General features: G+C 42.5%; 1 protein-coding gene across 1 annotated transcript in view; it reads right to left on the bottom strand.

Moving 5' to 3' along the window:
• The window catches only part of ITGA8 (integrin, alpha 8), a 235400-nt gene that overhangs the window by 16981 nt on the left and 205197 nt on the right, over positions 1–13222 (bottom strand). The window contains exons 24-25 of the mRNA XM_012660904.1: positions 7148–7276; positions 115–228 (exon numbers count right to left, since the gene is read on the bottom strand). Of these exons, the coding sequence (XP_012516358.1) occupies positions 115–228; positions 7148–7276 (243 nt within the window). The remainder of the gene's footprint in view (positions 1–114; positions 229–7147; positions 7277–13222) is intronic.

Raw genomic sequence — 13222 nt, 5'->3', positions numbered from 1 at the left:
AAAAAATTTCTCAAAAAATTGGAAGTGTTTATAAGAAGGCTTCCTGCTGAGCTTTTGAGAAGAGAAGTGGTTCCCTGGGAGGGGTGCGTAGGTACTTCAGTTTTTTTTTATTACCTGGAGGAACGTTTGGGCCCATAACCGTGATCTGACTTTCAGGACCGCACTTTCTCCTCCTTCTAATCGTCCCACCACACAGGAGATTTGTAAACACTCGATATTTGTACAATTCTGCAAAAAACAACAACAACGGGAGTGCATCAATGTCATTAAATAGTGGCAGAGAAGCAACATGGAAGTCACTTTATTTACATTTTATTCTTTCAGAAGCCATCACCTTATTCATAAAATATTAATTTAAATAAAGAACAATATGTTTGAAACAACCAAGAAAACACAGTTCAGTACTAAGGACGTGTGAACTTCAATGGTAATGTAGAGAGAAAATGGAACACAAAATGCAATGCAAAATTTAAGCTCTTTTCTAAGGATTTTAAAACAATCTTCCTGTAGCAGCGATTAAATTGTTCTCTTTCATTTTCTCAGAACTGTTGGGGCGGGGGGACATGTCTTACAGATAGTCACAGCATCTGATGTTGGATTAGGCAAGTCCAGGAGGGTTTCAGAGCAAGGCCCTGAGTCTATGTTAAACTCAAAGTGATTGGCCCACTGACAAGCATTTTTTCCCTGACATTCTTCTTTCTGTCTAAATTACTTCCGGTTGTAAAGGAGACCCTTCTATAAGTCACACTCATTAGGCTGTTTTTTAAACCAGTTTCTAGAGTTGCCCAATGTAAAATGGGTAACCTTTAACATAAGAAATGCATCTTCTTGGAAGGTACTCATTCGTGATGACATTCTATGTATCAAATCGGATTTTCTGATCACATCCCAGCAAGAAAATAAAGTGTGTCTTTTATTAATAATAATGGACACATCACAGCCCATTTTCTGTGTGCCATGCACAGAATGATACTTCTCCAATTATACTCCCTCATGAATTTGAATTCATCTTGTAGCCTATGCTTACTTATTTCTCCTGTCTGAAGCACTGAGCACTAGCTTACTGGTGCTCAATAAAAGTCAATCTATTGGATATTATGGGAAACAGTTGACTGAGGCATTTCACTTTAACAAAATTGATAAACCACAGAGTAATCTGAGGAACATATTACCATGAGAACCTTTTTCGAGATCTCAAAATTCTCTGCAAAGTGGTTCGTAATGTATATCTGATAAATCCCAGTGAGACTGATTTTTTATTATATGTGATGTTTCCAAATACAGGTAGCTGGGCTGTCCTTGTACCCACAGCAGGAGCAAGAATTCTCAAAGCTCTGTGGTTCGTGGCTCTTGGCAGGGCTGTCATGTTTACCAGCACTCCATGACTGACACGCTTATCCCACCCTCTGGTGGCAAGAAGAGAGCCAAGGTTAATAGTTGTAAAGTCCCTGGAGATGGGGTCCCAATTAGTTAGCTCTTTTGGAGCATGCTGGGGAAGGTGATCTTGGAATGAACCTTGAAGAGTTATAACGTGTTACCTAGCAGAATGGGAGACTGACCCGTGGTTCTGTTGTACCAAACCAGGGCGTGCTCAAGAAAGGGCAGGTCAGGGTATATGGGGGTGAGACAGACAGATGGAAATAAGACAGCAACAAGGGAAAGTCTACGTGATGAAGAACCCTGGCCCTACTCCTGCTAAGGAGTTTACATTTTATTCAGAAGGCGCTGGGGAGCCTGTGATGCTTTTTATTTATTTATTTATTTATTTATTTTTTATTTCAGCATATTATGGGGGTACAGACGTTTAGGTTATGTATGTTGCCCTTGCCCCCCCTTCCCCCCAAGTCCGAGTTTCAAGTGTGTCCATCCCTCGGATGGTGCGCATTGCACTCTGTGTATGCATATACCCGTCCCCTCTTTCCCCCTCCCTCCTCCCCCTGCCCGACATCCAATAGATGTTATTCTTATATGTGCACTTATGTGTTGATCAGTTAATACCAATTTGATGGTGAGAACATGTGGTGCTTGTTTTCCCATTCGTGGGATACTTCACTTAGTAGAATGCGTTCCAGCTCTATCCAGGAGTATACAAGAGGCGCTATATCACCATTGTTTCTTAAAGCTGAATAATCAAGAGGTAGGGTCAGGTTTGTATTTGAGAGGGGCAGGTTGTGTGTGAGGAAAGAGAGGAGAGAGGGGAGCAGGTGGCAGGAGGGTGACAGGTGCCTGTTGCAAGAGCCCAAGTGAGCGATGCTGAAGCCCTGAACGGAGGCAGCGGGACTGGAGAGAGGAAGATGGATTTTGGGGAAGTATAGAACAGCAGTCCCCAAGCTTTTTGGCACCAGGGATCGGTTTCATGGAAGAAGATTTTTCCACCGACTGGGAGGTGGGGGGGCGGTTTCAGGATGATTCAAGCGCATCACATTTATTGTGCAGTCAAACCTCTCTGCTAACGATAATCTGTATTTGCAGCCACAGCCCAGCACTAGCATCACTGCCTCAGCTCCGCCTCAGATCATCAGACATAGATTCTCGTGAAGAGCGCGCAGCCTAGATCCCCGGCATGCGCAGTTTGCAGTAGGGTTCACGCTCCTGTGAGAATCTAATGTCACCGCCAATCTGACAGGAGGTCAGCGATGCGAGTGATGGGAAGTGGCTGTAAATACAGATGAAGCTTTGCTCGCTCGCCTGCCGCTCACCTCCTGCTGTGCAGCCTGGTTCCTAAAAGGCCACGGCCAGTACTGGTCCATGGTATGGGAGTTGGGAACCACAGATATAGAAAGTGGAATCGATACTTGGTGACTAACTGAAGGTTGGGATGGGGCTGGGGTGGAGGGTGCTCTCTGCATTAGGACTAAGCGGGAGGTTGTGGTATTCCTGACCCTGGGAATTCTCCAGAAGAGGCACATTTGGGGGATCGTGGACACAGGAACTTTGGACGCATGGGGGCTGGGGCGGCTATCAAACATCCAGACGACCCCTTCAAGCCTTGAATATAGTGAGGGAGGACTGAGAGGGCAGGAGGCACCGGGGAATGACTGGAGTTAGAGTCATGCAAGAAATTGCCCTGAGAGGGCAAAACCAACGGGAGAGAAGAGAACAGGGCCGGAGATGGAGTCCTGAGGGACAGGGGCATTGAAGAACGGGCAGAGAGAGAAGTCTTAGAAGAGAAATTGTAAGAAGGGGCCAGCCAAAAAGGTAGGGAGAGAACCAGAAGAGAATGTTTTTGTGGGAATTCAAGCGATGCGATAGTTTCAGGAAGCGGCCAATCGCTCACAATCTGGAAGGAGTCAAGACAGGTAAGGCTGCTGTTAGCTGAGCAGTGAAAGGGAAGACAGGAAAGTTTGGAGAGAGGGAGATGGAGGTGACAGCATCAAAAGCAGCAGGCGCCTGAGATGAGAAAGGACAAAGATGCTTTCCTTTCCTTCCTTCCTAGGCAGAGGGCAAATTATTTCCCAGTGTTATAGATATGAATTTTTCTTATGCAAATTGGAAATTATGATCCCAGGACAGGATGTTGGCATTTTGAGCTTTCAGATTCCTAATCAGAAATGTGATGCAGTAAGTTGTTTTCAACTAAACAGAAACTGTAGGAGGTCTTATTTAGCTTTGGATTTTAGAATAAACTTTGCATAATCACTCTCACTCCAGAGTTGTTTTGACCTGAGGACATGGGGAGGCGAATGATTTGCAGTATTTGAACCAATAAGAGAGAAAAAGAATAATATATAAATTAAAATCAGATACAGAAATCAAGGATTGCCTTGGCCCTCATCTGTGAGTAAATATGTTTTGGTGATATTCAGAAGTTAAAAAAAATTATCTTACATCAAAAATATTTAATGAGAAACCATAGAAGGAGAAAAAAATTTGACCCTGCAACACAAATGCATAGAATTTTCCAAAGAATTTTAGTTATTGTTATCCACTGCCTCAGTGTACCCATGAATGTACAATGAAGTAGAAATTGAAAAACACTTGAATCTTGATTTTTCAAATTGTTAGTTCTGCACAGGTTTAGACACTGGCTTTCAGAGAGTTTCCCCCATTGGTACAGCATGTTAGAATTCTACAATGTCAATTTTTGTTTTCTGTTCTAATGTTCCCCCTGGAACCTTTTTTTAAGTAATAATATATGGAATTTTATTAATTTATTTTAAAAGAAATAGTGTATGAATTCCCTACTTTTATGTTTTTTAAAAAATTACAGAGTCATACAAAATTTTCAGGATTCATAATCTTCCAATTGTCATAGCTTTTTGCCATGTAACTTCAGGTACTTCTATTATACTAAATGCTCCTCGTTTGTAAGTTGAACTGATTGTTTACGTTAAGACTTGGTCATTGTATTTTTCTGCCCATTTCCGGGTTAGAAACATCTTTTACTGTCAAGATGAAGTAAATGAATGTCAAAGAATGTTTAAGACACACTTTTTAAAAATCATTTTCACCATTTTTAAGTGTATAATTCAACGGCATTGAGGACATTCACAATGTTGTACAGTCATCACTCCCATCGGACTCCAAAACTTTTTCATCATCCCCAAATGGAAATCTGGTTCCTGAAAACTTTTGTGTCAATGAGACACTAGGATTTGCATCTATTTCACCCTAATATCCTCTTTGAGGGCGCTTTACTACTGCTAATAAAGGCTTACCCACGTGATGGTAACATGTTCAGGATTTTCAGGACTGTGGGTAATCCAATATGGCATTATCCTACTTTATTGGACTGATATAAATGATTGGGGTTATCAGAGGTTTTTATATTTTGCTATGCTTTTGTTTTCTTTGTTTTTTTTTTTTAAATAGTTAATTCAAGGTAAATACAGGAGTTCAGGACTAGAAAGGAAATCAATTTAGAACTTTCCTGGTTTCCCACATACCAGCCCATTTGTCTTCCTCGAAACTCACACGCCTTCTCTGTGTCATCTGATAACTGAGACAGGGACGCCCCAGATGAACCACCTTGGGCTCAGAACTCAAGGACAGGCAGGGCCTCTGGGGAGGGGGTGTCCCTCTGTGGGTCACCCAGAGGGTCCTTGTACACTATGTCTATGGGTTACAAAAAAGAATGAACTACTCTTTCCAGCTAATGCGTGAATCTAATGACCTTGTTGGCTGGCATCTGCCTCTCCTGAGTGTGGCCTCCTGTATTGGAACCTCCCTGCCTCTACCCTTCTCAACACACACACACACACACACACACACACACACACACACACCCCGGCCAGTTCCAATGACTTGGCTGAGAGAGCGGAATACTATCTCCTGTGCATTTTCCTCTTTCATTGAGGGGGCAAGTGATTGTTAACATTCTAAATGTCATACTGTCATTCTACATTTTATCTCTTGAAAATCCTTTCTTAACCTTCAATTTTTCAATTTTATAAATGAAGTTTATGATTACCCCTTTCAGTCATACCAATGCAAAAATTGGGAATTCAATTTCTCAAGCAGGGATTTGCTTTTTTCAAGTGATAAAGGTACCTTGAATTATTTCAGATTAATAAGTGGCTGGAGCAATTATGTTCCCCAAAGCATACTCGTACATGGTCCTAACAGCCACTTTATTTTGAATTTAATAGGTAGGGCACCTAGTGAACTTAGTTACTACCAATGCTACCTTTTAAACTGCTCGTGATATATTAATTGATTAAAATTGAATTTAGGGTTAAGAGCATTTAGTATCAAGGAGTAAGATTAAAAACAGATGGAATGGCATGCCAAGGGCATTTGGAAGGTGTCTCCAAAAGCTGTGATGAGTTCATCCACCGTGTCACTCACACATTTGCTCAACAAATGAGCCAGGCACTATGCTACACCCTGGAGAAGCCATGCTGAGCAAACCAAACATGTTACCTACCCTCGTGGGCTTTCAATAGGGTGGACAGGAGGAGAAAGGAGCCAGAGCACTGTGGCACCTGGCTGAGCCCAGGAGCAATTCCAAATTTCTGGGGTGAACCCTCTAGAGGAGGTTAGCAGCATGCGCTTGGGTGTTCAATGGCTTTCAACCTGGCCAGGACAGTGACTGTTGCCCCTGTAGAAATAACTATAGCACCCTCCTTGGCTCAGGGTCTTCTGAGTTCTATTTCCACTTTTCCACTCTTATTTCTCATTTGCTCTGAGGCCTTCTGCCAAGGGTCTCTCCCTTTCTCTTGTCTCTTTGGATGGACAGCCCTCAGCTTGTCATTGCAACTTTTGATTTGGTGTCACCACAAGGCACTGCTTCTTAGACTGAGCTTCTGCACTGCAGCTTTGGGGCAGGAAGCTTCTGCCCAGCCCTTGCCCCCACCCCAGACACTGGGACACAGTGTTCCCAGCCTGTCACTGGGTGACAGCCCTGGGTGCTTGTTTGCTTGCTTGTGAAGAGGATATTGGCTTTCGAGGTGGTCTCTGATTCCTTCTGCATAGCTTGAGAACATGCTTATAGCATCCTACTCTTTACAGAGATGGTCTGGAGAACACAGATGAACCTTGACATTGGCTTTGTGCCCTTGCCACATGGTCAGGGAAGAAGATGGATGTTCACATGGGGAGATAAAGCTCTAGAAGCTGCTGCTCTGGGACAAGGGGGGGAGAACTGAATCAACAATGCTGACTCATGCATGCCGTCTACAGTTTTGCAAAGGGCTAAGCTCAAGTTCAAAAGACCACAGACCCCCATGCTAAGTCTCTAGAGCAGTTTTGGCCCAGGAAACATGAACACACCATTCTTGCCTCTTCCATATAAGCAGAGGACTCTGAGATTCTGGTACAAGCGCAACACACCGAGGGCCCACGGATGGGCAGTGCCTCTTTATGGTCACTTCAAACTCTCACCAGCTCAGCAGCTGTGAACGGGCTAACAACTGAACCTTCATGTTCTCGAAATGGATTAAAGGTCACCTTTGATGTTTTCACCATTATTTCTTTAAAGTGGCTCCTATGGCACATTCAGAAAAGTGAAAAGGTCATATTGCAAATGCTCCTTGGTCCTCACCAGAAAAGTCACTCATTTCTCACAATATGTACCGCCCAAAATGTTAGGCATATCTGAGCATCAGAGAAGACTAAAAACAATACCCGAAGTTAAAACCATTTGTATTTGGGAGTTCTGCCCAATCCGATCTTTTGCCTCAGTTCTGCACCCACAGAGAGAACTCACCAGTATTTTTGCAGGGCTCTGTCTGTGGAACTCGAACACGGGCGCGTCCCTCTTCCTGACGAGGTGAGGAATGGTCGAGTTTTGCAAAAAGGCGCTAAGCTCAGGGGTGTCCTCCGGGGACGCAGCGGGCTGCAGACACAAAGCAGGAGACATCACATCCAACTGCATTAACAGTTGTTACCTTTTCATTAGCCTTGAACTGTAGGCAATTTTTTTCCCTCAGTGGAATATGATTCACGTGACAGTTCAGACATGTTGTGATTAATCAGGCCCCCTATTCAACAGCACAGAGACCTGCACTGACAAGGAACGAGGCTTCTCACTCCTGTCCAGTGACAGGAACTCGTGAAGCATGGAGAATGCATTCCTAAGAAGTTTATCTTGTAATGGGAAGATTTTAAGCAGAAGTCATTTCCCCTTAAGGACAGAAAACACAGAGGCGACTTGTCAGGCATGAGTCATGATGCTCTCCTTACTTTCCCCTCATTATCTAGTGGGGCTGGGTAAACTCAGGAACATTCTATGTGGGGACATGGATTCTGAGGCAGCAGAAAATCGAGGTGCCAGCCTCACTTGGGGAAACAGCCTGATGTGTCCAACGACCCGACATCCGCATGGCTCAGCCCCATGTTCCTGTGCCCATGAGAAGTGCTCCTTCAAAACAGAACCATGTTCTAATGAAAATGACTTTTCCAAAGCACACTACGTGCCCACTGTGCTGAAATGGACCACCTTCTCAGCCCTGAGTTTGTTTCGCAAATGTTCTAGAACTTAACGATTTTATCTCAGGTTCCGCGCTGGGTCCATGACATGGCTGAATAAATATTTTGAGAGTTCCATTAAATCAGACATAATTCTCCCATTAACATTCTTTATTTTAGACCCACTGAATATAGAAACCTAATTTTTTTCTCCTCACTGCCACGCCTGAGAATTATGTCTTCCTTTTCACAGTCTCTCTTTATATTCAAGGGAGCAATCATAGCAGCTCATCTCTGTGGAATGGAACAAAGAAATTCCTACATTGCAGATGTAGGAGGCACCACAAAAAGATGAAATAATAGTGCTCGGTAGGTCATAAGGACCTGGAAAATTCGACAGGACAAACAGAAAGACAAAGTCCAGACTCTTGAACGGGGCACGCATGGGTTCATACGTGCTGTCTGTGGCCTTTGCTTGTTTTTCTAGACTCATCCCTCACTGAGAGCCCTCATGTCCAGCTTCCTGACATGTGGAATTGCTCTCCTCTCCTGACTGCCCAGGCACGCACCCTGGGCCTCTGTCTGATGTCCTGTGTGCCTGCCCTTGTGCCCACCTGTGCCCATCGGGCTGCACTGCAACCCCCTGCTAACTGTTCGGAATTGCCCAGTGAGAAAACGTAAAATGCAAAGCATAGGGTCACTTAGAATCTCCCAGGACGCACCAGAAAACAGAGAGATGAAGAAGATTTGGGAAGGAAAACTAAGACAGGGAAATCAGATGTAAGACGACAGCCAGGAAAGTGTGGCTTTGTAGAAACCTAAGGAAAGGAAAATTGCAAAAATAAGGGCATGACAAAGAATGCTGAATCCTCCAGGTGCATAAAGAAGGGTGAGGACCAAAAGTATGCACTGAATGTGTCAATTAAGAAACTGTCGGCCGGGCGCGGTGGCTCACGCCTGTAATCCTAGCTCTCTGGGAGGCCGAGGCGGGCAGATTGTTTGAACTCAGGAGTTCGAAACCAGCCTGAGCAAGAGCGAGACCCCGTCTCTACTAAAAATAGAAAGAAATTAATTGGACAACTAAAAATATATAGAAAAAATTAGCCAGGCATGGTGGTGCATGCCTGTAGTCCCAGCTACTCGGGAGGCTGAGGCAGGAGGATGGCTTGAGCCCAGGAGTTTGAGGTTGCTGTGAGCTAGGATGATGCCACGACACTCTAGCCTGGGCAACACAGTGAGAGTCTGTCTCAAAAAAAAAAAAAAAAAAGAAACTGTGGATGCCCTTTCCTGAGTAGACACTGGTGTAGGTGGAAATCAAGCAGCAGTAGCTAAAGAGTGACTGGGTTTGGACAAATGGAAAATTATTTGAAAAGGTATTAAATTAAATCCTTCTGTCATTCTTATATTAAAGCAATTCCCAAAGGTTCAGAGATTAAGTAACACTTGTCCCTCAAATAAAGCATCTGAGTAAAACATTGGTGTTTGTAGCAATTTCATAATAGAGAAAAAAGAAACCTAAAACTTTGTGGGCATATATGGATCATTGATTCAATAAATTAGGATGTATTTTATACAAATGATTACTTTTGTATAAATGATGTATAAATAGTATGATATTGTAATTTAGAAAAATATAGTATATTAGTAAGGGGAAAAGACATGTTATACAATAGCATGTGTTATATAGTAAGATTGTATTTTTAAATAAAAAAATGGATGTGTGATTACATTGTACATTGTGTATCTGTATATATAGATATACATTGTATAACTCTAAATTTAGAAAAAAATCTGGAAAGGAAGTTATCAAAGCTTTGCAGTGGTGGAGACTTTATGATGTTAAGGAAGTTTTGCTAATTTCTTGTCAGGCATAATAATGGTATTATGAATTTTTAAGGAGTCTTCTTGTCTATTGGAAATATAGAGTAAAGCATTTACGGATGAATGGAAAAATAAATTAACGTATAAATAAATAGAAAACACAATAGTAAATGGATGGTAGCACTATTAGAGACTTTAAATTTTCTACTTTGCATACTGCCTGATACAGTCTTATGATGGACATTTACCATTTTTAATAGGTAAAATTTTTTAAAACGTACACATATAAGAGAGTAAGTGATAAATAAAGAAGTGGGAACAGCTTGGCCATAAACAGAAGGACAAAGAGGCCCATTCTTGGATGAGAACACAGTGCCAAGTTATTCTGCTTAGTGTTTTGTTTTGAAGACGGGGGAAATTTAAGTAGGCTGATAGGATCCAAGGAAGGCACTAGAAGAGAGGCAGAGGTTAATGATACTGGAAACAGGGGATACTTGATGTAGCAGAGTTAACCTCGGAGCTGGAGGGAGAATTTTCCTTCCTTGAAGAGTGTTGGGAAGAGCTGAGGACAGGAAACGGATGCCTATAAGGTGCGCGGTGGGGAAGTGGATCCTTTGAAGATGCTCTGTTTCAAGGTCACCTACTAATAGTAATGGCAAGGGGACTAGATGGGGAGTACAAGGAGATTAGTGAAGGTTTGGACAATGCAACAAGGAGAACGGGGAGGAGTGATCATCAGAGTGGCAGACTTCCCCATGATGCTGGCTGCCCTGTGAGCACCTGCCGCCATCAATCTGCGATGGCATCATCAGGCCAAGGGGTAGAGCAGCCAGACTGTGGAACTGTGTATGACTGAGATTTTCAGGGCAGGGCCTTGGAAGGATGCTGGAGAAGGGAGGTTAAGGGGGCTTGTAAAAGGGCATTTCAAGGAACTCATCAGGAATTCCAGGCTTGGCAAGAAAGCATGGCCAAAGGAGGTCTTGAGAGTGGGGAGGGTTGACTGCCTCAGAGAAAGTATTCATGCAAGGATGAAAAAGTCCAGTGGCGAGAGGAAGTGAAACAACATAAAAGTAGGAGATTGAATTGGAGGAGAAAGGGGTGTTGGGTTGAATGTCTCAGGGACAGGGCAGCCTGAGGTGATGTTGAAGACCAGTGGCTGGAGCCCTGGGATGATGGAGTGCATGGGGGTGAGGTGACGCTTTGGCTGGGCCAGATCCACAGGTGCTGGGACATTGCAGGACCATGGCAGAGCCTGGCACCGTGAGGAGGAGGGTAAGACCAAGATTTGCTCACAGATGCTCAATGATGGAGGATCTGATAGAAAAGCCTTTATAGCAGAAGATAAAACGTGAGTTTAGAGAATTGGGAACTGTGAAATCCCTAACCTCTCGTGCTTTCTATTACATAATCTGTGTGCATGTGTGAGCATGTGTGTGTGTGCAGCGTTTGCTTTGACATGTGCAATTCCTTTTTCTCTTCTTTGCAAGTTGCTGACAGTTATGTTACAGAGGTTAACTTTGCAGTTAATGACAGAGAAGAGGTGCTGGAAAGAACTAGGGAATGATTCTTTATTCCTAAGTTACAGCCTATTATTATTAGTATTATAGTAGCAGCAATAATAATAGTAGTAAAACAATATCCCCCAAAGGGGAAAACTCAAACTTCCTAAATGTTTTCATTGGCTGTATCTTGTGTACAAATAAAGACTACATCCTATCAGGGTATATCATTCACAAATATTTATCAGTAGTCTCTCGATAAAACACAGGGCTTACTCTGAGCCAGAAAAGTAGCATGTCCCATGTCAGGGGTTGATAGAACATGTTCTTTTCTTTTTGTAACACTTTTACAAAAAGAAAGGAATGCCACTCTTAAACGCCATGGTCAAAAAGTCTTCAACTGGCTTGCAAACCAGTTTTCTCAAATGGCATTCCAGAAATTATTTCAAAAAACAAAACAAAGCAAACAGAATTGAAGAAGTTATCCAAGAAATGTAAACAACGGTTAAAGCCCATTTTCTAGATGAACATTTGGAACCTCTTTTACAACTGCCCATGAACGCACAGGCCATAGTTTTCCATTAGTGTTGGAGAAGGCTGGCCTCTTAGGATTGTGTTAGGCGGACACCCAGTTCTGAGTATAGTTTGTTAAACGCTATGAGAAGCTGGTGATAAACACTAAAGTATCTTCTTTAGAACAAATGAAAATGGCTTCTTTCTGCAATACGGAAAGACTTGTTGGGAAATATGTTTCTTTTTCCAGCTGCTACTCAGAATTTGACCCCCAAAAAGAGTTTTCTATTTTCATAACTCTTTACCAAACTCTTCACTCTGGTCTAGGTTTAAATTTATGGATTAAAGGGAAACTGTGTAGCCAGAACATGCAATAGAGTTGGAAATGTAGCATTTGAAGCAGAGGATTGGATGAAATCAGATTAAGGGCACTGCGAATCCAAACAAAAGCAATGCATACCATCCTTTTCTTGTTTCTAATTTGTCTTTGGACTTCAGGTATTCCTAGCACACAAGCAATGGTAGACTACACTCATGTACTTCTTCATCTATAATTAAACCTAAGTGGAGACAAGCCTAGGGGGTCAGTCCACCATGTAATTTTCTTTAAGACATAAATGTTGAGAATTTGTAGGAAAAGAAAAACCCCACTTTTTTCTTTTGCCTCCTGAAAAGTTCATGCAAAGCAATTACCAAAAGAATCAACTCCCTCCTGCTAGTGATGTTGAAGCTTTTCTCAGTCTTTAGATATGGTGTTTCTACATTTTAAAATATACATGTGAACCTGAAGACCATCTCAAAGAGCAGACAAGGCAAAAAGAAATGGACCCCAGAGGGTATATTCTGTCTACGATGGTCTACAGGCACCATTAAGAGTGGAAAGTGAATGAAAGCCTCCATCTCAGAGAGCATTCCTGTAAGAGAGAAAGCACAGGACATCTGGTGTGGGGGGTGGGGGGTCTGATCCAGGAGCAAGCTATAGTTGCCACTCGTGCAGCACAATTGCAGAGGAAGCATATTAAAATTGGGTACTGCTCTTCTCATCAGACCTTTTGAAATAATAAACAGCTGGGTTTCTTTTTTTTCTGGATGGAGAGTTTATAGTAGAAGCCCAAGCATTAAAGGAGCAAGTAACAGACATCAAAGAATGCTTTAGCTGTGAAATAAATTATGGCTCCAATGTTCAAGGCCCTCAAAATGATTCAAAATAGAGATCAGTAGTTAATGGTAAAGATATACTAAATACTCTTCTTCCTTTTGTGCTTTGATTTTTAAGGGGTATATGTGTGTGTGTGTGTGTGTGTGTATGAGAAAGAAAGAGAGAGGACTGAGAACTGTTGTTCTGGGAGTAAAGAGCGTGCCCACATTCTGAATTAATGAAAATCAATAAAAGAAGGCAGTTATGAAGGAAAAAAGTACTCTTAAGGATAAGACAAAACTATGCAAATTTGCCAAGCCAAGCCACTGTCTGTGGGCCCACTGATTCTAAACGCAGGGCTATTATCCTCAATGAATGAACTGTTTCTGTGTTTCTGCTTCCC

The sequence above is a fragment of the Propithecus coquereli genome, unplaced genomic scaffold (assembly GCF_000956105.1).
Source record: "Propithecus coquereli isolate 6110/MARCELLA unplaced genomic scaffold, Pcoq_1.0 Scaffold69, whole genome shotgun sequence".
NCBI lineage: Eukaryota > Metazoa > Chordata > Mammalia > Primates > Indriidae > Propithecus > Propithecus coquereli.
This window is presented reverse-complemented; position numbering and strand designations above follow the sequence as displayed.